Source organism: Panthera pardus, unplaced genomic scaffold, assembly GCF_024362965.1.
Source record: "Panthera pardus isolate Hobbes unplaced genomic scaffold, ASM2436296v1 HiC_scaffold_18, whole genome shotgun sequence".
Classification (NCBI taxonomy): domain Eukaryota; kingdom Metazoa; phylum Chordata; class Mammalia; order Carnivora; family Felidae; genus Panthera; species Panthera pardus.
This window is the reverse complement of record NW_026526743.1, coordinates 28109975-28136765: the sequence shown is the minus strand read 5'-3', so window position 1 is coordinate 28136765 and position 26791 is coordinate 28109975. Positions and strand designations below refer to the sequence as shown.

The 26791-nt window shown below is 40.2% G+C and overlaps 1 protein-coding gene and 1 non-coding gene across 7 annotated transcripts in view; both read right to left on the bottom strand.

Annotated features, from left to right (window-relative positions):
* Positions 1-405: 405 nt before the first annotated feature.
* HEATR3 (HEAT repeat containing 3) overlaps positions 406-26791 on the bottom strand; it is a 69114-nt gene continuing 42728 nt past the window's right edge. Inside the window, exons 15-17 of one of the 6 annotated variants that reach the window (XM_019455992.2) lie at positions 25208-25335; positions 14776-14866; positions 406-1766 (exon numbers count right to left, since the gene is read on the bottom strand). In XM_019455992.2, coding sequence (XP_019311537.2) covers positions 1761-1766; positions 14776-14866; positions 25208-25335 — 225 coding nt within the window. In that variant the 3' untranslated portion in view covers positions 406-1760. Of the gene's footprint in view, positions 1767-14355; positions 14867-25207; positions 25336-26791 lie in introns of those variants that run through there. The other 5 variants (XM_019455993.2, XM_053906081.1, XM_019455995.2 and 2 more) reach the window with 5 other exon arrangements.
* LOC128778111 (U6 spliceosomal RNA) lies at positions 12096-12202 on the bottom strand. The gene has a single exon (XR_008423485.1). It is a non-coding gene; the product is annotated as a U6 spliceosomal RNA (small nuclear RNA).

Below are 26791 nucleotides of genomic sequence, written 5' to 3'. Positions count from 1 at the left end.
ACCATATGTTTTCACTCTTATGTGGATCCTGAGAAACTTAACAGAAACCCATGGAGGAGGGGAAGGGAAAAAAAAAAAAAAAAAGAGGTTAGAGTGGGAGAGAGCCAAAGCATAAGAGACTGTTAAAAACTGAGAACAAACTGAGGGTTGATGGGGGTGGGAGGGAGGGGAGGGTGGGTGATGGGTATTGAGGAGGGCTCCTTTTGGGATGAGCACAGGGTGTTGTATGGAAACCAATTTGACAATAAATTTCATATATTGAAAAAAAAAATCAACCAAGAAAAATGAAAAGCTGAAAAAAGTAAGCATTATCAAGGTCCCACTGTCTAGATATAATCACCTTGAAGACTTTGTTAAACATTTCCAAAAATCTCTCCCTGCACATGTTACATGACAAGATAGCTGTTTTTATTTTTATTTATTTGTTTATTTTAAGCATTATTCAGTCTTTAAAAATATTTTTTCAGGCATCCAAGAACACATTAAATGCCACTGATATCTAAGCAAAAAAGTATTCAAAGTGTTCATGTCAGAAATTAATATTTGTTATATCTGAAAGCTCATTTCTTTAGACAAACCTCAAGAACTACTAAAGTTTTGGCAAAATGATCAAATGAGTTAATATAAATAAAAGAACCTTGTGAAGTGTGGGCTGAGAGGCAAGACATTACTGTTTGTTCACCTGCAGGGAATGCTGACTGGTTAGCCCCATAACAACACATCCATGTTTCAGGGCATTCATTCAGTAAATCTTGGTTGAATGTCTATCATCCATGCAGAACTGAGCTAATTGCTTTAGAGAGGATCAAAAAGCAACCAGGGTCTTTGGCTGCCTTCCATGAATTTACTGTCTGGTTATGGAGGAAAAAAAGGTAAATATCTAAAGTCAAACTGCAATTTATTCAATTAATTCCAACAAATATGTCTTGAGCAAATTATGTACCAGTGCTGGGGATACAGCAATGAACAATACTGATGAGGTTCCTGCTTTCATGGACTTTACTTTCTAGTGGGAAGGCAAGCACATATAAAGTCAGACAGTGGATAAGTGCTATGAAGAAAAAGAAAGCCAGCAAAAGGGATAGTGACAGTGTGCTATTTTTAGATAGGCTAATCAGGGAAGGCTGCTCTGAGGAAGTGATATTTGAGCAGGGACTTAAATGAGGCAGTGGGCCATGACCATCTAGGGAATGATCCATCAGGCAGCGAGAATAACAAGTGCAAAGGCCCTGAGGCAGGTATGTACTTTGTGTGCAAGATGGCAAGGAAATGTAATTGAGTGTTGAATGTATGCCATGCTATAAAATTGTAATGAATGTTGAATGTGTACCATGGTATAGAATTATAAAGTATCTCTTGCGGAAGTTTCCTCAAAAATCATCCAGTTTAAAGTAAAACAGAAGGGAATATTATATACACAAAAATGTATTCATTTCCCCCAACAAATCTGCAGTGTTTTGTCTCAAAATAATCTACAACTGCATCCAAAGAGATAGACTACACTAATTTCAATAATAAATTTTGATTACTCAACCTTTTCATTTTGCTATTTAGAACAAAAGAACAGACACTTATTACAGTCTTTAAAACCATCTGCATTAAATTGATGAGCCAAAAAAACACAGCTATCACAAACCCAGACATTTTGCTCCATAATCTAATGTCCTATTCATTCTCAGTATTCTTATTCTTAGGGGGGAAAATGTTGAGTCGATGGTTTCAACTTGAAAGATTCACTGAAACATTAAGTTTCTGCAGAGTCAAAACTGAGTGGAAAAATGAGAAGAAAGCCAGTTATCAAGCAAATTTAAATATGACTTCATTGATTTATCAACTTGGATAAAACTGAAGGGAAATTTCACACACATACTACTGCACGGTATTATTAATAATTGTCATTATAATTAAATCTTAGGCAGTACGTGACTATATTACTTCAGAGTTAACAAGAACCATGAATAGTAAGTCATAAATTATTAGTATCTTCAGTGTTTGGGCTATGACGTATTTGCTCCAGGTGTTAATAATCGGGCTTAGGCCCCATTTACGAACTTTCCCCTTTTGCACACAATATACATCATTGTACCATGTTTTTTTTCTCCTTCATGAATACAAATAGGATTTCAAGTAGGAGAATCTGTTTCAATGACATTTCAAAATAATAGCCAATGTGGAAGCCCGTGTCTTGTTCCAGTCAAAATTTCTTCTTTTTTTTAAGTTTTTTTTTTTTTTTTTTTGGACGTGGGGGAGGAGGGGGAGGGGAGGGGAGGAGGGGAGAGGTGCGGAGAGAGGGAGAGAGAGAATCCCAAGTAGGCTCCTTGCTGACAGCCCCGAGCCCAACGTGGAGCCCGATGTGGGGCTCAAACCCAGGAATGGTGAGATCATGACCTGAGCCAAAAACCAAGAGTCAGATGCTTGACCAACTGAGCCACCCAGGTGCCCCAGTCAGAATCTCTTCTATTCCTTAGAAACAAAATTGCTCAAGTTCTGTGCCATCCTATGATCTCTGGAGTGTGTGTATGTGTATGTGTGTGTGTGTGTTTAAGAGCTTTATAGTATAATTTCTATATTCTAAAATTCACCCATTTGAAGTGTACAATTTAATGAATCATTTTAGTGAATTTACAGATCTATGCAGCCATTGCCACAATCTGATCTTGGAATGTTTCCAACCCCAAAAAGATTGGTAGGGCTCATTTGTAGTCAATCCATTTTCCCAACCCCATGCCCAGGCAAATATTAATCTACTTTCTATTTCTATAGATTTGCCTTTTCTGGATAACCTCCATTTTGGTTGGTGTTTCTATAGAATTTGACCATGGCAGTGCTAAAGCACCCACAGAGAATTGCTTGCCTAGCCTAATGGCAACTAAAAACAAAACAAAAACTGCCAGAATTTCTGACCAATCTGTAAAAAATTCCAGACATTTTCCAGATTCAAGTTTATACAAGGCTGGTAAGGCAGCTCCTTCAACCATCTTTCCTATTGTACGGGAAATAGCATCCTTGGCCATGAGCTTGCAAAGCAGGCTGTCCCTGGACAGCCATTCTCCAGAGAGGAAGCCCAGAAACTCAGCCAAGATCCAGCACTCAAACAACCCTTTGCATTCTACCATTTCTTTTTAACATATCACTGCTGTGGGAAAGAGAGAATAAGGGGGATAAGGTGGTCTTGCCTAAGAAGGTAGTCACCCACAACTGCTTTTGTCAATTGTCATTGAGTAGCCGAAGCAGAGAAATTCCATTTCTAAAGACAAAGGCTCTTACTAACCATCAAAATCTCACTCCAGAATATTCTCTTGCTAGAACATACATAACTTGAAATGCAGTCCAGACCTTCTCCTCCAAAAAGTTATTTGGTATGATTATTAATTAATGTATCAACTTGACTGCCCATTGAGTGCCCAGATTAAACATTTTTTCCAGGTGTGTCTGCAAGGATGGCCCTGGAAGAAATTAGCATTTGAATGGGTGGATTTGGTGATGTAGATGGTCCTCCCCCATGTGGGTGGACCTTATCCTATCAGTTGAGGGCCCAAATGAAGCAAAAGATAGAGGAAAGAATTTGTCCCTTTTTTCTTGCCTTGCTGATTGAACTAGGACATTTCATGTCATCTTCTCTAGCCCTCTGAGCAATATTTACACTGCTGGCACCCTTGGTTCTCAGGCCTTCAGACTCAGACTCCATACCACTCCATACCACTGGTTTGACTGGGTCTCCAGCTTGCAGATAGCAGACTGTGGGACTTCGTAGCCTCCGTATCTGTATGAGCCAATTCCTCATAATAAATCTCCATATAAATCTCTACATATGGGTATATATTGTACAACAAATCCAAATAGGTCATATATATGAAAATGAGAAGTGGGGGTTCTCCTGTAACAAATGCCTAAAAATGCAGAAGTGGCTTTGGAACTGGGTAATGGGGTAGAGAATGAAGTTTGGAAGTTCATGCTGGAAAAAGCCTACACGGCACAAACAGACCTTTATTTCTTTATTTGTAAGATTTTATTGTTAAGAAATCTCTACTCCCAACATGGGGCTCAAACTTACAACCCCAAGATCTAATGTCACACACTATACCGACTGAGCCAGCCAGGTGCCCCATGAATATATCTTTAAAAGTAATTCTGGTGAGGGACGCCTGGGTAGCTCAGTCAGTTGAGCATCCGAGTTTGGCTCAGGTCATGATCTAATGGTTCATGGGTTCAAGCCCCATGTTGGTCTCTATGCTGACAGCTCAGAGCCTGGATCCTGCTTCGGATTCTGTGTCTCCCTCTCTCTCTCTGTTCCTCCTCCACTCGCACTCTGTCCCTGTTTCTCTCTGAAAAAAATAAAAGATGAATAAAATAAAAATAAATAAAAGTAATTCTGGTGAGAGCTCAGAAAAAGAAGATGAGAACTGTAGAGAAAGCCTCAGTCGTCTTAAGGAATCCCTAAGTGGTCAGGAGCAGTATGTTGGTAGAAATATGGGCAGTAAAGGCCATTCTGATGAGGTCTCACATGGAAATAAGGAACGTCTTACTGGAAACTGGAGGAAAGGCGTTCCTTGCTATAAAGTGGCAGAGACATGGTTGAACTGTGTTTGTCTTCTAGAGTTTTGTGGAAGGTAGAAATTGCAGGCAATGAAACTGGATATTTAACTGAAGCAATTTCTAAAAAAAGGGTTGAAGGTGTGGCTTGGCTCCACCTGGCTGCTTATAGTAAAATCCAAGAAGAAAGAAATGACTTGAAGATAGAATTGTTAAGCTAAAAGGAAGTAGAACTTCATGATTTGGAAAATTTTCTGCCTCGCCATATTGCAAAAAATGAGAACATTAAGGATATGGCCAAGTAACCATTTGAGTTATTGGCTAATGAGTGTGGGTGTGAACCACAGATTCATCAGCCACCCCAGGAAGAAAACTGCCAGCAATAGGAGAGGGGAAAGAATGAAGGAAGGAAGGCTGTCAGACCTCAGGGGTTTCACAGGATGAGCCCATAGAACTATTTAGCTGAGATCACACGCTATTCTTTAAAACAAGGGAAGAATGACCCAAGAGGCAATTCGGAGACTATTGGGGCTGTCTTCTTGGTTTCAACATTTGTATTACTTAAACACATAGATGCATACAACACATGACTTCACATTTTAATGATTTCCAAAATAAAATCACTTCTTCAGCACTCACCCGCGTAACTGGTGCTCTGCCCTCCCTGTCCAAGCACCACCTACTCTATTATTCATTTCCACCTGATTCCCCTCCAGGACGTTTTGTGGCAAGCATCTTCACCACAAGAATTGCTACAGACAGAATTGAGTATGTTTGGAACATGTACATCATGCTTTGATTGCCTCAAAAGGCAGCAGAAAGGCAAATTTTATTTCTGGACATATGTAAGTCAAGCCACAGGGGCCTTTTCTAAGGTAAAATGCACGACACAGGGTGCCAAGCTTTTCCCTTATTGTATATCTAGCCCAAAAGACATTTCATTCGAGAAAAAAATTGGATAATTTAAGTTACAGAGTTACCCTGAAGTCTTTGGACAGTCTAATAGGCTTTGAAAAATGCAGCCAAATAGTAAGGGGCAATTTCTGTATTTGTTTGGTGGAAGTGAAAAAAAGCCAACTGAAAATTTGCAGGCTGAGAACAAATGGACAGGACCCATTGCACGGCAAGGAAAAGTGAGTCAGAGAATAAAGCACAGACCTCTGGGAGGTCACACACCATATGCCACAAATGGAAGCTGCTGAGGTTACCACCTATCAAAAACAAAACAAAACAAAACAAAACAAACAAACAAAAAAAAACCACTGCCACATCCGGTTAGTGGAACAGTTTCAAATTTGTTGCCCTGGTCTGCTTTGAAACTAGTCTATATAACACATTTACAATATAATGCAAGTCATGTATCCCAAGTCTGGAGGGAATATTTGAGACTCGGTTATTCATTCTCAGTCATTGTGAGGGACTGTGGCCACAGCAACACAAGATTATTGACCTCGTTCAAAGTTCGAACACTGGACCTGAAAACACACAACCAGAATGAATGTTCAATGATTAATCAACATCTGTGAATTGATGGCTAAAAAGCAGTGAGTTATAAGATAGCATTTCTATCTAGCTTTTTAAATCATAATTAGTTGTATGTGCATGTGTGTGTGTGTGTGTGTGTGCGGGCGTGTGTGTGTAAAAGATTACAATTTCTCACAGGTGACAAAAGCTGTATCAGCTTATTCAATCTGTTCAAGCCACACATCTTGCTTGTGGCTGCAAGGTCATAACTTTGAATACTGTAAAGATCAAAAGCTGCACTCAGCCTCTTGGCCAAAATAACATCCTTCCTAGGAAACATTCGGATACTTTAACTAATTGGTGTCTTTGCCATTCATTCATTCATTCATTCCACCATCATTTTTTTTTTTAGTTTTTTTTAATGTTTATTTCTGAGGCAGAGAGAGACAGAGCATGAGTGGGGGAGGGTCAGAGAGAGAGGGAGACACAGAATCCGAAGCAGGCTCCAGGCTCTGAGCTGGCAGCACAGAGCCCGACGCGGGGCTCAAACTCACAAACCGTGAGATCATGACCTGAGCCAAAGTCGGTCGCTCAACCGACTGAGCCGCCCAGGCGCCCCTATTCCACCATCATTTAACACTGGGGTATAAAGATGTGTCCTGGTGGCACATCTTTGGACTCCCAAGGGGTAAGAAGGAGGAAAGAATGATCAGGGAAATGATCTGGCTCAATATATTTCAAAGTGCAAAAAGTGCACATCCCTCCCATCCCTATTTGTAATAGTGCTGCATTCACGTGTAGCAACCACTTCTGTTCTAAAACTGTTCAAATCCATTTCACTGCCATCAGGAAGCTGAGAAAATTTGACTCCAATGGAGGATTATGCTTATCTATATAGTACTATATGACCTATAATACTATATGATTTTCCCAAATCACTAGGAATTCCATATCTTACTATCAAATATGAGAAACCCCTAAATAATGTTCTCTTACTTTTATTTCTTTTGTAGCCATTCCAACTCATAAAATATGCAAGAAGCAAGAAAAAAGGAAAGTGCATAAGAAAGTTTCTTGAAATGTCCCTGTGGAGTTGGACCCGCCTTCATGTGATACCGTATAATGTGCTTCCAGGGTTGGAGTAGGAAGATAAAAACTTCACTCATTAGAAGTCACACACACATTTGGAAAAATCTCAACTTCAAGCACCCATTTGAATTACAATACACAAAAATCTGTGTTTCTCAGATTGTCAAAGATTAAACAGTATAATAATACCCAGTGCTGGTGAGGGTATGGGAGAAACTAGTCTTTTTCACTGTCCATGGAAAAATAAAGTGGAGAAAAAGCTTTAGAGGACTATCTTGGTCCTATCTATCAAATATAAAATGTGGATATCCTTTGACCCAGTGTATTAACTTGGCTCCAGCTGCCGTAACAGAAAACCAGAGACCGAGTGGTTTCAACAACAGAAATGCATTTTCTCACAGTTTTGGAGGCTGGAAGACCAAGATCAAGATGCCATCAAGGTTGGTTTCTGGTGAGACCTCTCTTCCTGGCTTGAAAGTGGCATCTTCTCCCTGTGCCCTTACATGTGCACATGCAGAAAGAGAGAGAGCTCAGGCATCTCTTCCCTTCTTGTAAGAACAGCAGTCATATTGGATTAGGGCTCTACCCTATGACTTCATTTAACTTTAATTACCTCCCTAAAGGCTCTGTCTCCAAGTAGAGTCACATTAGGGGTTAGAGCTTCAACATATGAATGGAGAAGGAGGTCACAAATAGAGTCCCCAGCACCCAACAAATCTACTTTTAGAAATTTATCTTATGTGGGGCACCTGGATGGTTCCGTTGGTTAAGAGTCTGACTCTTGATTTCAGCTCAGGTTGTGAACTCACAGTTTTGTGAGTTCAAGCCCCGCATCAGGCTCAGTGCTGACAGTGTGGCGCCTGTTTGGGATTCTCTTTCTCCCTCTCTTTCTGCCCCATCCCTGGTTGTGCTCTTTCTCTCTCTCAAAATAAATAAATATTTTTTTTAAAAAAGAAATTTATCTTACATGTTTGCATGTGTGCACAAAGATCTCTGAATAAGAATCTTCCAAAGTTGCTTTGTGTGCAGTAGCCAACATAAGCATACATCAGGAGGGGGCTAGTTAAACAAATTAAGGTACATTCAGTCAATAAAATATTACTATGCACCTGTTAAAATAAATGAACCAGCACTAAACATGTTGACATAGAGAAATCACTAATACATCATTAAGTGGAAAAAGCAAGGTGCAGAGCAGTGTATAGAATATGATCCAATTTCTATTAAAACAACAAAAAAGCTTAAGCACCAATATTTTCTGGAAGGATTTGTAAGAAACCATTGAGAGTCATTACCTCAGAGGTAATGGGGGACTTGGAGCATGGCGGGGAGGGGCTGTCCCTTCTACCCTTCTGTACTCTGTGTACTCCACCTGCCTACACTGCTGTGTGGAGGTATGTGACTTTTGTTTAAAAATTGGGGTAAATTTCACATAGCCAAAGCTTCACCATTTTAACCAATGAGAAGGATATGATGCAGTGGAACTTAGTTCATTCCCAATGTTGTGCAACCATCACCTCTATCAAGCTCCAAATATTTTCATCATTCCAGGGAGGCAGGTACTCCTCATCCTCCCCTCCCACAGCCCTTGGTAACCACTAATCTGCTTTCTGTCTCTATAGATTCACCTATTGGGATATTTCATATAAATATAATCATATAATATGTGGCATTTGTTCCTGACTTCGTTCACTTAGATTAATGTTTTCAAGGTTCATCCATGTTGTAGCATGCGTCAGTAATTTATTCCTTTTAATCCTTTTTTTTATTTTTAGAGAGAGAGAGAGAATCTTAAGCAGGCTTCCCACTCAGCAAAGAGCCCAACATGGGGCTCGATCCCACGAGTTGGAATGAGTTGGGCCAACATTCAAGAATTGGGCACTCAACCAACTGAGCCACCCAGACACCCCAGTACTTTATTCCTTTTTATGGCTAAATAATATTTCACTGTATGAATATACTGCATTTCGTTTTTTCAGTCATCCATTAATGGCCATTTGGGGTGTTTCGTTTTGGCTACTGTGAATAATGCTGTAATGAATATTCACATACAAGCTTTTATTTTAATACCTGTTTTCAGTTCCTTTGGGTATATACCTGGGAGTGGAATTGCTGACTCATCCAGTAATTCTATGTGTAATTTACTTGAGGATGAATGTTGCTTTTTATTGTGTTTAAATATTTAATTTCAAGGGCACCTGGGTGACTCAGTTGGTTACGCATCCACCTTGGGCTCAGGTCATGATCTTGCAATTCGTTAGTTCAAGCCCCGCATCAGGCTCCGCGCTGACAGTGAAGAGCCTGCTTCAGATCCTCTGTCCCCCTCTCTCTCTGCCCCTCCCCAAATTGCATGTGCACGTGCTCTCTTTCTCTCTCAAAATAAATAAATTTTTAAAAAATACTTAAAAAATATCTAATTTCACACCACAAATTAAACTGTATAGGACTAGATATTTAAAGATCTTTTAGTATAGTTTTGTATTAAATGGACATTGTCAATGGACATTATTTATCTAAATTAAAACAGCAACTTGGATTTAACAATATATTTTGCCCTAGGGCCTACTAGATATCTTGTATAAAATGGACATCGATGTTCTTGCTGTCGAAAAGTGTCTCTCAAAAGTATTCTTTTGATAACCCCAATATCCTTAGATAAAATACAATGCAATAAATAGTAATTATTCTAATTTTAGAGATATTGTTTGCTCATTCAGAAAATAACTATTGACCACACCCATTCGGGGCTGTTATTTCAAAAAACATATAAAATAACAAATGTCAGCAAAGACATGAAGAAACTACAACTTCTGTGCACTGTTGGAGGGGACAGGAGATGGTGCAGCTGCTATGGAAAACAGTATGGAGGTTCCTCAAAACATCAACAGAACTACCCTATGATCCTGCAATTCCATTTCTAGATATATACCCAAAAGGATTGCCATCAGAGACTTCATTATATATGTATACTTTCATAGCCCCATTATTCACAGGGTGGAACCAACCCAAGTGTCCATCAACAGATGAATGTGTAAGCAAAATATGGTGTGTGTCTCTTGATAGATAGATGATAGATAGATAACATAGATATAGATAGCTAGAGATAGCCGTATAGGAAAATAAACACACACACACACACACACACACACACACACACACACACACACACACACACACTGGAATAATATTCAGCCTTAAAAAGGAAGGAAATTCTGATGCATGCTAAGACATAAATAAACCTGCAAGACATAATGGTTTTTGTTTGTTTTGTTTTGTTTTGAGACAGAGAGAATCTTAAGCAGGCTCCACACTCAGCACAGAGCCCAACCCCACGACCCTGGGATCATGACCTGAGATGAAATCAAGAGTCAGACACTCAACCAACTGAGCCCCCCAGGTACCCCTTGAAGACACAATGCTAAATGAAATAAGCCAGTCGGAAAATAACAATTATATGGTTCCACTTACATGAGGTACCTGGAGTAGTTAAATTCATAGAGAAAGGGAGTCGAATGGTAGTTGCCAAGGGCTGGGGGGGGAGTTAATGTTTAATGGGGACAAAGTTTCAGTTGGGGAGAGTGAAAAAAGTTCTTGAAATGGATGGTGGTGACAGTTGCACAACAGTGTGAATTTCCTTGATGCCACTGAACAATACACTTTAAAAAGGTTAAAATGGTGAATTTATGTTATATATATTTTACCACAAAGAAAAGGAACATACACATACACACAAAAGTAAATAAAAATAACTACTGAGCCCCTACTAAGGGCACTGAGGGTCTAGTGGTGAACAAAACATATAAAACACAGTCCCTGCCTTTATAGAGCTTACTATCGAGTAGGGGAGACAAATAATAAATAAAAAAATCAACACACACACACACACACACACACACACACACACTTATAGCCATATACATGTATATCTTTATAAAATCATATAGTGTATTTTTAAAATACAGGTGAGCATTTTTTTCTGTAATGTTCTTTTCTCCACAGTCTTAGACATCTCTCAGTGTTAGTCCATGTGACTACTTGCCTCCTTTTTTAACTCCACACAGAACTGCACGTGGAGACAGGGCTGTAGTGATATAGCCATACCCCTGTGAAAGCGACATGTAGGTAGCTGGCCATCTTTTGCTGGTATAAACACTGCTCTCAGGAAGATCTTCCTAGAAGCTCATGTCATTCTACCTCTTAAAAGCAGGTCGTTTAATAACAACTTTATTTGTATTTTTTTAATGTTTACATTTTTTTCTGTATTTATTTATTTATTTTTATTTATTTATTACCATGTATATAGATTTTATTAGGATTCCAGTTCAAACAAACAAACTGGAAAAAAAAAAAGATTAAATACAGTCATTTTCAGACCATGAAAAGTGATAAGATTTGCTGCCAGTGGATCAGCACTACAGGCAATACTAAAGGGTGATCTTAAGACAGAAGGAAAGTGAGGTGCAGGGAGGAACAAGGAGCAATTAAAATGTTAAATATGGGAAATAATATGAATGAAATGACTAAGCAAAGTAAAATTAACAAAGGTGACACATACAAAAATCAACTGCATTTCTAAATTCAAGTGGCAGTTTGCAAATAAATTTTATGAACAGAAACCATTCATAACAGATTCAAAATATCAGATTCCTAGGAATTAGTTTAACAAAATCTGTGAAAAACTTCCTAACAGAGTATAATAGAATATAGTGGTAAAATTTTTAAAGTCCTAAAGAGACAGAGATATATCTTGATTCTAAAGTAGAAGACTCATTATTGCAAAAGTGTTCAATTCTCTCCAGATTGCTTCTGCTTTCAAAACAATCCCCAATTTTTTTCTGTGGAATTTTGCAATATGATTTCAAAATAGAAATGCCAACATATAAGAATAGCAAAGACAATTTAAATAGACAAAACAAGGTGGGGAGACTTGCTGTACTAGATATCAAGATTTATTATAAAGTTACAGTAATTAAAACAATATTTTATTAGTATCAGATTAGACAGATCAAAAAAACATAGAACACTTCACGAATTTGCCTGTCAACCTTGTGCAGGGGCCATGCTAATCTTCTCTGTATCGTTCCAATTTTAGTATATGTGCTGCCGAAGACAGCACTTATCTTTATTTTTGAGAGAGAGACAGAGCGTGAGCAGGGGGAGGAACACACAGAGAGGAAGACAGAATCCGAAGCAGGCTCTAGGCTCTGAGCTGTCAGCACAGAGCCCGACTTGGGCCCGAACTCATGAACTGTGAGATCATGACTTGAGCCAAAGTCAGACACTCAACCAACTGAGCCACCCAGGGGACCCTTTAATGTTTATTTTTGAGGGGGGCGGGTAGAGAGAGCGGGAGATCCAGAATCTGAAACAGGCTCCAGGCTCTGAGCAGTCAGCACAGAGCCTGACTCAGGGCTCGAACTCATGAACCGCGATATTACGACCTAAGCCGAAGTTGGACACTTCACTGACTGAGTCACCCCGGGGTGACTTATCTTTATTGTTTAAATGAATCCCCAGGGGTGCCTAGGTGGCTCAGTCGGTTGAGCATCTGACCTCGACTCAGGTCATGATCTCACAGATCGTGAGTTCGAGCCCCGCGTCGGGCTCTGTGCTGACAGCTCAGAGCCTGGAGCCTGCTTCGGATTTTTGGATTCTGGGTCTCCCTCTCCCTCTGCCCCTCCTCCGCTCATGCTCTCTCTCTCTCTCTCTCTCTCTCTCTCTCTCTCTCTCAAAAATAAATAAACATTAAAAAAAATTTTTTTTAAATAAATGAATCCCCAGACCTATCCAAGTAATCATCAAGGTGATCCCCCTTGACAGATGCAGAAAAGGAGGCTCAGTTTAGATAAGCAAGTTCTTATAAATTTTTTTGTACTTGTTGTCTCTCCTAAACGAAAACACTGTTCTTCAAACCAGGATTTATTATTGCTCTGATTTTCCAGGGTCTCATTTCATCTCATTCCTGCTGTGTAAGAACTTAGCAAGTGGCTTTTCAGCTGTACTTTCACCCGTAGTTCAGCAAGAATTTCCATCCACACACTCCTAGATTAGATCTCAAAACTTAGCCTTGAAGTTCGCTGTTTGGAGCTGAGAACCCACCGGCAATTTTCAGTTTGAGGGTGAGAGATTTCCCTCTTGAACTTGCCTCCCCTGTAACTGGCAGTGACATGACAAATGTGGGGCGTGTCGTCAGATTTTCCCACTAGAATTTTTTTTAATTTTTAATTTTTTAAGTTTATTTATTTTTTGTTTTTTTGTTTTTTTTTTTTAATTTTTTTTCAACATTTTTTATTTATTTTTGGGACAGAGAGAGACAGAGCATGAACGTGGGAGGGGCAGAGAGAGAGGGAGACACAGAATCGGAAACAGGCTCCAGGCTCCGAGCCATCAGCCCAGAGCCCGACGCGGGGCTCGAACTCACGGACCGCGAGATCGTGACCTGGCTGAAGTCGGACGCTTAACCGACTGCGCCACCCAGGTGCCCCAAGTTTATTTATTTTTTGAGAGAGAGTGTGTGTGCAAGCAGGGGAGGGGCAGAGAAAGAGAATCCCAAGCAGACCCTGCACTGTCACCACGGAGCCCGATGCAGGGCTCAAACCCATGAACTGTGAGATCATGACCTGAGCCAATATCATGAGTCCCACACTTAACTGACTGAGCCATGCAGGCACCCCTAGAATTTTTAAATACATTGTCTTCCCAGTTCAAACAACTATATTGTTCTGATCCTAAGTAGACGAAATATAATTTAATCTCAAATCAAATTAATTTTTATTAAATAGAGATATAAACTGACTTAAGTAATCTTTGATATCTGCAGAAGGAAATTAATTTGATAACTGGAAATGAGAATTATCTTCTATCCTAAGGCGAGAAATCTAAGATAATCGCCTTGCACATTGACTAACGCTACTCCATGAATGGCTAATGCACAAAGCTATTACACACCCCGAATGTAAATTTATGAATTTATAAATCTCACACATGCACAATTTTCTCCCCTCAAACACAACTTTAATATATGCCTTGTGTTGCTTTGGGTTCTCCCAGAAGCAGACACTGAGCCAATGTGTCAAGTGCAAGGAATTTATGTGGCAGGTGATCCCAGGAGACATCAGCGTGGGAGAAGGGAAATCAGGTAGCGAAGGGAAGGCAGCAATAAAGTTTTGTTTTCAAACAGGGTCCCAGTGTGAGTGACTAAGACTTAATCCTGCTGGAGAACTCTGGGATCTCAGAGCCACCCCACAGAGGGGGCAAGAGTGCTGGGTATTTATTTACACACTTCTTCCTGCCAGTCAATGATGGAGGGATTTTCTCAGGGCAGCGGGTCAGGGGGTGGGTTTCATCCACTCCTTACACTTCTGAGCTGTCATGTTGGGGCCAAGGAGGACCTAGGGGCCAAAGAAAGACCTCAGGCAAGGAAGTGGCAGGGGACTGGCTGCTGGACATCAGGCCAATGTGCACCAAGGGGGTAAGGATGAGGGTAGATGTGTGCAAAGCAGCATTGCCACACCTTTCTTCCTGAAACTTCTAAGTAAACTTAATGGCCTCTTTTCTTCTTTTTCCCCCAGAATTTATTCCGCTGTCCATGTCATTACACAGATCAGAGACTCACAGGTCTTTCATTCTCTACGGGGACTCTGCAAGCACCCCCCTCGCATAGACAGGGAGGAACAGGGACTTGCTCACCTCTTCATCTCTAGCAGGAAAGAGCGTGGTGAGAGCTACAGGACACGTGGCTTCCAGATGCCTGGTGCTTTCTAAAGCCGTCTTTAAAAATCTAGAACACAGGAAGTTTTCTCAGGTTGCTGGTTGTCATTTTTCTTTCCAAATGTTAAAAGAAGAAATTTGGGCCAATTTGGGGAATTAAAAATACAAAGTTCTTGGGGTGCCTGGCTGGCTCAGTCGGATGAGTGTCCGACTTCGGCTCAGGTCATGATCTCACGGCTCGTGGGTTCAAGCCCCACGTCAGGCTCTGTGCTGACAGCTCGGAGCCTGGAGCCTGCTTCAGATGCTGGGTCTCCCTCTCTCTCTGCCCCTCCCCCGCTCACGCTCTGTCTCTCTGTCTTTCAAAACTAATAAATAAATATTTAAAAAAATTTTTAAAAATACAAAGTTCTAAATGTATATGAGCCTGGGTGGCTCAGTCGGTTATGTGTCCAACTCTTGATTTCGGCTCAGGTCATGATCTCACGTCATGGGATGGAGCCCTGAGTCGGGCTCTGTTCTATCAGCGTACAGCCTCCTTCAGACTCTCTTTCTCTCTGCCCCTCCCCTGCTCACGCATGCTCTTGAAATAAATAAGTAAACACATAAAAAAATAAATGTATATGTCAAATGGTTTTAAGTACTAAAGAAGAAAAATACATCAGAGAAAGGGTGTATATATTGTTTTTCTTTTTACCCTTTAGCAATTCAAACTCCAGGATCTTGTGCCCAGTCATACAAGTAACAGAATATTCACTGCAGCATTATCTGTGGTAGCAAAAGACTAGAAACAATCTAGATATCCATCTACTTAAGAACATTTGTATAGCATTTAACATGTTAGGCACTGTTCTGTGTCTTACAAATATTCACTCACCCTCAACAACAAACCTATTCAGTGGCACTGTCATTATTCATTATTACCTTTTTCAGATGAGAGAACTGAGGTGCAGAAATTAGGTCACTTGTCCAAGTTTACACAGTGAGAAGGGGGTAGAGTCAGGATTGGAGCCCACACTGTCTGGCTCCAGAGTCTAATCGTTTAGATTCGAGATCAGGGCTGGCTTCCTCTCTAAGACAAGACTAAATTATGGTTCCAACCCTTCAGTGGAATTCTATAGAGCTGCCAAAAAGAATGAGGGCAGTTCTGTACATGTTGATACAGAAAGATCTCTAAGATATTAACTAACAGCATCAAGGTATTGAACAGTGTGAAGAGTAAGCTACCAATCGCATTCCAAAACAAGAGAAGAACAAATATATGTCCTTTGTTATGCGAAGAGAATTTCTGGAAGGCTAAATGCAAAACCAGTAGGAGTACCTTTGGGGAAGGAAATGGAAGACACAAAAATTTTTCACGGACTTTTCTGGATTAATTATTTATCAGATACATGTAAACCTGTTTTATGATATGTATGTTAAATATAACGTTAAAAAATTAAAGGAGGGGCACCTGGGTAGCTCAGTCAGTTAAGCATCCGACTCTTAGTTAGGTCATGATCTCACTGTTCCTGGGATCAAGCCCTGCATGGGGCTCCATGTTGTCAGCACAGAGCCTTCTTGGGATTCTCTCTTTCTCCCTCTCTCTCTCTGCCCCTCTCCCACTAGTGCTCTCTTTCTCTCTCAAAATAAATAAATAAGCTTTAAAAGCATAATAAAAAAAATAAAACTTATTTAAAAAAATTTAAAGGAGTTATAACTTCTTTCAATAGAGCAATGGGAAAAGGTCATGTTTTGAATTTTCCAGAACTTACTCTACCTTATAATTCAACGTGAAAAACCAAAAGTGAAAACTTCCATATCGTGCAAATGGCTTTAAATTTTGGAGGAAGGGGATGGTTTATCAGGATATTTTATCGAACTGTGAGATGCATTAAATTCATGTGCAAATTTTAGTGAAAATAATTGCATAATATAGTTGATTTTGTTATTAGAGTGTGTAATGTTTTAAACACTGAGACAATTTTAAACATTTTCTGACTTTGTACACTGATGTTTGTAATAAAAAAGGAAAGGGGTGCCTGGGTGGCTCAGTCGGTTGAGTGTCTGACTTTGGCTCAGGTCATGATCTCATAGTTTGTGAGTTCGAGCCCCGCATCCGGCTCTGTGCTGACAGCTCAGAGCCTGGAGCCTGCTTCAGATTCTGTGTCTCCTCCTCTTTCTCTGCCCCTTCCCTTTCTTATGATCTGTCTCTGTCTCTCAAAAATGAATGCACATTAAAAAAAATTTTTTTTAAAGAAATAAAAAAGGAAAAAAGTCAGGCAATGATTTCAAACAGTTTTGTAAAATCATTTCAGCTCCATGTCCTGTACCTGTTCTACTGTCTGTAATTTAAAATCTGGTGGCCCTAAAAATGATCCACTATTCCAATTAGTTCAATAGCATTCATTAAAAAAATTCTTAATTTCTTTTGATTTTACTTGAATAACTTTGTCTTTTATGTTAAATAAACTCCAGAAATTGGTCCCTATAAATGAGAGTAGCAAAGTGTTTTTCCTGATTTCATACTAAATGGAAGTAATTAAAGAAGCTCCTTTATTCAAAAGAATTTGTGCTTTTCATGGACAGGCATATATTGCTGAAAATGTTAAAATTTTAGGGCAGCTGTGTTCTCAAAATTAGGATCCCTATATAAGATTAGGGAGGATAAAAATACATTTAAGCAAATACTGGAAACCACTTGCTTATAATTTCTCACTCTGCATAGAAAAAGCATAACTCAATTTAATTCTGTTCATTAAATTAAGAAAATGCTCAATTAAGTGAGCCAAAATAGTTTCAATTAAAGATACAAATTTCTCTAATAGGGCAAAATTTGAGAATCTTCTACTATATAAAGACATAACATTTTTTTGGTTAGATAGTAAAACTAAGGTGAACTTTTTTTTTTCTTAACTAAGGGAACTTTTAACTAGAAAAAGCATATAAGCCAAGACCTGGAAACTCTCAATGCTTCTTACCAACAGAAGTAGTAAATGGGTTATGAGGATAGGGGGGGAAAAAACCAACATCCTTAAAAAGGAAATTAAAATTTTCTAGGCAAATTCTTTCTCAACTCAAACTACAGGTATGTTCTACCACACTTGGGCCTTAGTTTCCCATCTCAAGAAATAGACCATTATATGATTAGTTCCAGAAGCTAGAAACCAGGTGTCCCCTTGGGATTTTTTTTTTTTTAAGTGTATTTATTTTTGAGAGAGAAACACGTGCTCACGTGGCAAGGGTAGGGGAAGTAGAGGCAGAGAGAAGGGGAGGGGCAGAGAGAGAGGGAAAGAGAGAGAATCCCAAGCAGGCTCCACACTCTCAGCACAGAGCCCAGTGTGGGGCTTGAACCTATGAACAGCGAGGTCACGTCCTGAGGTGAAATCAAGAGTTGGACCCTTAACTGACTGAGCCACCCAGGCACAAGATTTTCTTTTGCTCTATCGTCCACATCCAATGCATCACCAATTCATTCATTCTTTCATTCATTGAGAGTAAATGAGCAATGGTGACTCCAACCCTCAGCTGCCGCCTGGTCTCTTTTTGCCCTTGACAAATCCCCCTGAAGACTCCCCCCCGCACCAGCTTCACTTCCCCATCTTCCTCAAATCTGACTTCAGACCTGGAATCACTTTGTAGAGACAGCTGTTGCTAATATCACCAGTGACATCCATGTGCCTCAACAGTGGGACCTTCTTCATCTCTCCTCTCAGTGGACCTTAATCCATATTCCACATGATTGGCTCTGTCCACGTTCTGAAAGCAATCTTGTGGCTTCCCTGCCTTTTCACTCTTCTGGATTTTCTCCTACCTCTTAAGTTATTCCTTCTGTGTTTCTCTTCAGGTTCATCCTCCAACCAGGACATCTTCAAGTCTTGGTCTCAGTCCTCCTTTTCTCCTTTTACCTCTTTCTAGACTAGCAGTTCTCAAAGTGTGTTCCACAGATCCTTTTAAGGGTCCCACAAGGTCATAACTATTTTTGCAAAAATATGAAAATGTAACTGCCTTTTTAAAAAAAATTTTTAATGTTTATTCTGAGAGACAGAGAGAGTGTAAGTGGGGCAGGGGCAGAGAAAGAGGGAGACACAGAACCCAAAGCTGGCTCCAGGCTCTGAGCCATTAGCACAGAGCCCGACACGGGGTTCAAACCCATGAACCGTGAGATCATGACCTGAGCTGAAGTCAGACGCTCAACCAACCGAACCACCCAGGCACCCCAATTTTTAAAGATTTTTAAGTAATCTCTATACTCAATGTGGGGCTCGAACTTACAACCCTGAGGTCTAGAGTTGCATGCTCCACTGACTGAACCAGCCAAAGGCCCCATGACTTGCCTTTTTTGCTGTATTGACATATTGATCTGTAGACACAAAAGCAAGGGCTCATAAAACTGCTTATGACTACTATGAATCAGGGCATTGGCACCAACTCTACTAATAGTAATTGTATTCTTCCCTATCATGCACTTACAGAAAAGAGAGGCAGCTGTACTTAAGAATGTGCTTGATGCTGTATGTTAAGTATACTGGAATTTTATTTATTTTTAATGTTTATTTATTTATTTTGAGAGAGAGTGAGAGTGTGCATGCCAGAGCAGGGGAGGGGCAGAGAGAGAGGGAGAGAGAATCCCAAGCAGGCTCCACAATGTCAGCACACAGCCCAATGCTCAGCTTGATCCCAATGAACCATAAGATTGACTCAAGCCAAAATCGTGACTTGGACGCTCAGCTGACTGAGCCACCCAGGCACTCCAGTAGACTGAAATTTTTAAAAATGTGCTTAATGAATTAGTAAAAAGTATTAAATTTTATTAAGCCTTGACTCTTGAATACATCTCTTTCCATATAGATTTCAGTTTTTCTAGCACTTTTACTAAAAGGACCATTATTTCTCTATTGAATTAATCTGGCACCTTAGTGGAAAAGCATTTGGCTATATAATTATCGGTCTGTTTCTGGATTTTCAATTTTATTCCACTGATCTTTATGTCTTTCCTTATGACAATATTGTACTGTCTCAATCACTATAGCTTTACAATAAGTTTTAAAATCAGGTAGTAGAAGTTCTCCAAATTTGTTCACCTTTTAAGATGTTGTTTTGGATATTCTAAGTCCTTTGCATTTCCACATAAATTTTATTTTTTTAATTTAAGTTTTTTTAATGTTTATTTTTGAGAGAGAGAGAGAGAGAGAGAGGGAGGGAGGGAGGGAGGGAGGGAGAGAGAGATACCAAGTGGGGGAGGGGCAGAGAGAGAGGGGGAGACACAGAATCCGAAGCAGGCTCCAGGCTCTGAGCTGTCAACACAGAGCCCGATGCAGGACTCGAACTCATGAGCCATGAGATCATGACCTAAACTGAAGTCAGATGCTCAACTGACTGAGCCACCCAGGCGCCCCTCCACATAAATTTTAGAGTCAGGTTGTCAATTTCTACAGAAAAGCTTGCTGAGACATTGATTGGGATTGCCTTGAAGCTATACAGCAGTTTGGGGAGAGATGTCATCGTCCAATCCATGCGCTTTTTCCATTCATGTAGGTTTTCTTTAACATCTCTCAACCATGTTTTGTAGTTTTCAATGTACATCTATTATGTATCTTCTATAAATTTATTCCTTCATACATTTTTGGATGCTAACACAAATACGATTATTACCTGAATTTCCTTTTTGGATTCTTCATTGCTAGTATATAGAAATACAACGGACTTTTTAATGTTGATCCTGTATCCTGTGATCTTACTAAGTTTACTAATTCTAGTAGCTTTTTTGTATGTTCTTAAGAATTTTCTAAATACATGACAACTGCAAATAAAGTCAGTCTTGCTTCTTCCTAATACATATTCCTTTTACTTTTTTTTTTTTTTTTTTTTTTTTGCTTTATTACACTGGTTAGGATTTCCAATATAATATTGGATATAAGTGGTCAGGATGAAAATCCTTGCCACATTTCTGATCTTAGGCAAAAATAATTCAATCTTTCATCATTGAGTATGACGTCAGCTGTAGGGTTTTTGTAGATGTTATTTAAATGGTTAAGAAAGTCTTCTGCTCGTTTGCTAAGAGTGTTAGATTTTTTTTTTCAAATGCTTTTTTTTTCACCTATTAAGAGGGTCATATGGTTTCCACTTCCATTCTGTACAAATAACAGAAAATGTGAATCAACTGGTTTAAGCCATAATGACTTTTTTATCTTATAAAAAATCCAGTGAAGGGGGTGATTAACTCCCTTCTGTGGCTGAACGATGGCCCCAGTAAGTGCTGCTTTTGTGTTCCATCGTTTGCAACATGTTGTTCTGATTGAAGTATAGGAGGAAAATCTCGACTCACAGAGATATGATTAATATAAGCCAACCACGGTAATTCCATCCCCTTATCAGTGGTAGAAGCAGAAAGAGGTATTTGACCCAATTCTGCCTGCTGACATGTGAGGATACAACAGACTGGCTACATGCTGACCAATTCTGGCTCCTCTTTTGGGGCACAGACTAAGACTCCATTTCTCAGCCTCCTATGCTGTTAGGTTAGGGTGGGGAACTGGTTTTGGCCAATGCAATGTGGGCAAAAATAATAGTTGCCACTGTGGGGCTTAGCCCTAAAATGCAAGTGAGTTCCTTAGGTCACTCTCTCCTTAGTCACCCATAAGGCTAAAAGAAAATGACTCCAATATCATGGAAGCATGTAAAAGAAGGATCCTAGATTCCCAAGAGAGCCACCCAGCTTGCACAGAACTGGAATGTGAGTGGGAAATAAATTTTTATTGTGTTGAGCCACATGGTCATTGGGATTGTTTGTTACAGCATATAACATCAAGTACTATGGCTGATACAGAGGGGAGGTTTGCTGCGGGGGGTTCTGAGACAAGTATTCAGCCCTTAAAGAGACAAAACAAGGAGAAAGTCCCTTTCCTGGCTCTGGACACTGATGTCTCCAGCCGTCTTCCAACCACAAAAGGGAGCTACCCTGTATGCTGAAGAAGGAAGAAAAAAATGGGGAAAGAGACTGGAGATCTGATGATGCCAATGAGCTTCTGAATCAACCAGCCCTCACTGGATTTTATGTGAGATAGTAAGCTCATTACAATTTAAGACAGTAGATCCATGTTTTCTGTTGTTTACACTCAAAAACATCTTATCTGATACAATAACAGAATAAACTCATCAGTTTTCCTCCAGCCTACTCCTCTTCTGGTGTTTCCTATTTTGGTGAAGGGTTACACCATCCAACAAGTTACATAAGCCAGAAACTTGAGTCAACCTTGATGCCTTCCTCCATCTTGCTGTTTTCCCCTTTGTGTCTAATCCATTACCACCTGCTGTTGTAACTTTCTACTTCATCAACACCACCCTGATCAGAACCAACACCACCTATTTCCCAGACCACCCCAGTAACCTCCTGGCTGGTCTACCTGTTTCTCTCTGGTTCACCTCTAATCTTTTCTTCACTTCGCAGCCAGAGCAGAGGTTTCCAAGACTGTAGTGTGATCATATCATCCCTCTTCTCTGTTTCTGCTGAAAAGTATTTGAAGGACTTTATTTTCCCATTTGCTTGTAAGATAAAGATGCACCATCTTAAAAAACCCTGGCAGTCTGGACCCCACCTGCCTCACTATCATACCCAGCAACGAACACCCACCACAGGGGAGCTTCTACTGGCCCCTCATCCTTGTCTCACTCTCTCTAGCCCCAGGATCTTTGTACATGCTGTTCTCTCTTCCTGGAAACTATTCTCCCTGCTTTTTCCCTTAGTTAACTGCTTCTATCGTTTCTCAGGAAAGTCTTCCCTGGTCTCCCATGTAGCTTCGTAGCATCACGTACCCTCCCCCTTGGTAGCATTTGTCATATCTAATTTTACATAGATTGTATGTCTCCTACTAGCCCTTAACCTCTGCGAGACAAGGGCTGTATTTGTTTACCTTGGTGTCCTCGGTATCTAGCAGAATGCCCAGCACACAGTTAGGAGCTTCAATAAATCTGAACAAGAATGAAATGCTCTTAGGGCACCTGGGTGGCTCGGGTGGCTCAGTTGGCTCAGTCGGTTGAGCATCCGACCTTGGCTCAGGTCCTGATTTCGTGGTTCATGAGTTCAAGCCCCGCATCGGGCTCACTGCTGTCAGCCTGTCAGCACAGAGCCTGCTTCAGATCCTCGTCCCCCTCTCTGCCCCTCCCCTGCCTGCACTCTTCCAAAAAATAAATTTAAAAAGAAATTAAAAAAAGAATGAAGTGCTTTATGAAGAAAGGGTAAGCGCTCTTAGTGTCTAGAATAGTGACCCCTGATCTTGTCTAAAGGGTTAGAGAAAGTTTCCCTATGGAATTGCTAATCGAACTGAGTTTTTGTTTGTTTGTTTGCTTGTTTGTTTGTTTTCAAGATTTTATTTGTAAGTAATCTCTACAGCCCACGTGGGGCTCCAACTCACAAGCCTGAGATCAAGAGTGTTCTACTGACTGGGCCAGCCAGGCACCCCTGGGAGTTCTGAAGGATTAGGATAACTAGATGAAAGGGGAAAGGGGGAGAGGGCCTGGGGCAAGGAGGAAGAAGCCCGGTAGTGGGTATGCATATACATGCTCACACAAATGAGTAAAGGACAGAATGGCTTAAGCTTAGAGTGAGGCAGAGAGCAGAACAGGAGACCAGAGGGTCAAGCAGGACCAGACTATGCAAGGAGTTATGGGTAGGATAATCCTATAATTTAATGTCTAAACTGGAGTACTTTTCAGCCTTTTAAATATTCATTTTCTAAGTTTTTATTTTAATATAATTTCAAACAATGAGAAGTTGCAAGGATGGTTCGGAGAAGTCCATGTACCCTTTCCCGATTTACTGTTTGTTTACCTTTTGTCCATTTGCTTCATGATTCTCTCTACATTTATATATAAATGATTATTTTTCGGGATCACTGGAGAGGAAGTCAAGGGACATCCTGCCCCTTTACAAGGACATTCTCTTTCATGACTACAGTGATAGAAACAGGGAACCTAACACTGATAAAACGCTATCATCTACTCCACATTGCAAGTTGGACATGGTCAGTTGTCTCAGTCCATTATAGCTCTTTCTATCCTGGTCCCAGCCCCAATTCTCGATCTCACAGTGTCTCATCAATTTATTTTAATCTTCATCCAGGGCCGTTTTGGCAGTCAAATACAGTGCCATCAATAATTATGCTGGGGGACGCCTGGGTGGCTCAGTTGGTTAAACATCTGACTTCAGCTCAGGTCATGGTCTTGCGGTTCGTGGGTTCGAACCCCACATCTGGCTCTGCGTTGTGGGCAGTGCAGACCCTGCTTGGAATTCTCTCTCTTTCCCTCTCTCTCTGCCCCTCCCTGACTCACGCCTGCTTTCTCTCTCAAAAAAGTAAGTAAAAAGTAAAAACTTTAAAAAAATAATAATTATGCTGGTCTGACAGGCACAATCCTAGTCAGGCAAACCTGGCCATGTGGTCATGCTACTTGCAGGATATAGCAAAGGACTTGAAACTTTGTATCTTGTGAGTAATGGAAACCATTGAAATGATTGCACATAAAAGCAAGTTAGAAACTTGAGTTACTTTATGTTTCAACTACTTTCACTTCATTCATTGGGAAGAAAAACTAAAATGGTGGTAAATATCTGTGTAATATTTATTAAGAAACAATTGCATCTAGAGTTGCTCAGAATACCTTCTAACTTAAACCTTGAAGAGTAACCAACTGCAGTACAAAATTGCAATTCTCAACCTGATGTCCATAAATCAGGTAAATGAATCAAATAAATCCAAAAACACTCTGAATCCCTAAGCAAAATATAAAGGTATGTGCATGTGGTGATTTCAAAATATGTCTACTGGGGCACCCAGCTGGCTCAGTCAGTAGACCATATGACTCGATCTTGGGGTTGTAGGTCCAAGCCCCACATCAGGGGTAGAGATTACTTAAAAATAAAATACTTTGAATACTTACAAATAAAAAACTTTGAAAAAAAATATATCTACATCTAACAATTCTTTAATACATCTCACTTCAAGAAGTGCAACTTAGGGGTGCCTGGGTGGCTCAGCTGGTTAAGCATCTGACTCTTGATTTTGGCTCAGGTCATGATCTCATGGTCTGTGCGTTCAAACCCCGCATTGGGCTCTGTGCTGACAGTGCAGAGCCTGCTTGGGATTCTGTCTCCCTCTCTCTCTGCCCCTCCCCTGCTGGCGCACCAGCTCTCTCTCTCTCTCTCTCTCTCTCTCTCTCTCTCTCTCTCTCTCAAAGATCAATAAACATTAAAAAAAAATTTTTTTTTAAAGCGCAACTTAATTTTCCTCTACGTGAGTATGGATTGGACTTAGTGACTTAACATCAAATAAAAATGTGGCAAAAGTGACAATGTAACTTGTGAGACTAGTTTTCTCCTCCTCTCTCTTGGAACACTGACACTGGGGGCAGCCAGGTGCTATGTCATGATGACACTCACAGTGAGGAATGAGGCCTCCTGCCAACAGCCATGTGAGTGAGCCACCTTGGAAGAAATCTTCCAGCACCAGTCAAGACTTCGGTTGACTGCAGCCATGGCCAGCATCTTTGCTGCAAGCTCGTGAGACCCTGAGGAAGAAACACCCAGCTAAGTGGCTCCTGAACTCCTGGCCCACAGAAACTAAGAGATAATAAATTTCATTATTTTAAGCTACCAATTTCAGGGTAACTTGTTACACAAAAGATAATTAATGCAGTGCATTTAGTTGAGGAGTCTATGGTTTTCATCAGATTCTAAGTGAAATTAATGACCTGAAAAAGGGTGAGAATTACTACTGTAAAACAAGTACTAGATTTCTAAGTCTTTGGTCCTCATCCTAGAGTTTCTATGGGCTTATGTATGTATTTATTTTCCTATGAGTTTATTTTGTATACAGTTTGGGATTAGGTTCAACAAATGAGAAGATTAAACTCTCCAAACCACCGGAAGACTCAAAAGAATGTTTAAAAATGCTGTCTCGAGAACAGGCAGAGAAAAGCAAACCTTACCCCAACCTATCAAACTAAGATCTAACAGAACATCTAATAGAAATGAAGTAGTTTTCATTTTCAAAAAGAAAAGGCTACCATTAGACCTAACGATGATTCTGACATAACAATACATTCATAAATTACTGTTACAGAAAAAAGCCAAGTTATAGAACAGTATGTTCCCATTATAGAAACAATGTATTATTTGATGGATGTATAGATGGATATGTCCAGAAAAAGTTCCAGAAAATTACAGGCATTTTCCGGCTATACGCAGCAAAAATTCATCGTGGCTATCAAAAAAATAAAGTTTAGGGGCGCCTGGGTGGCGCAGTCGGTTAAGCGTCTGACTTCAGCCAGGTCACGATCTCGCGGTCCGTGAGTTCGAGCCCCGAGTCAGGCTCTGGGCTGATGGCTCGGAGCCTGTTTCCGATTCTGTGTCTCCCTCTCTCTCTCTGCCCCTCCCCCGTTCATGCTCTGTCTCTCTCTGTCCCAGAAATAAATAAAAAACGTTGAAAAATAAATAAATAAAGTTTATTATAAAATTCTAGGGCAGGTCACAAAATTGACAAGAGGGGAGGCGGATCAGGGTCTATAAGTGGACAGTAAATACAGACACAGGGCACAATGGACCCAGTGCAGTCATAAGGATGGTCTAATAAGCTGCCCCAGAAAAGAAGACACCATTTGTCCACAGGCTTCACAACTTTCCAAGTCCTATGGTGGAATCATCCAAGAGGCCAAGAATTTCTTTGGTAACAGACAATCTATGAGTATCATGGTCTACTTAGAAGACTTAAAGCATTAGTAGGACAGAAACAATGAAAAACTTTCTTTTGAAGGGACAGATGTATGGGCTACACATGTACTAGAAATCCATACTTTACAAAAATCAAATGGCACAGACAAGGAGTCTTCTGCTCAAAGTGGATATTTTAAAATACTATAGTATGATTTTATTATTGTTCCTGAAAATAAAGAATTTCTGGATATTGTGAAGTGAGTTGTAAAATTGCTCATGTCCTATCTATTGGCTAAATACAATCAAATATTG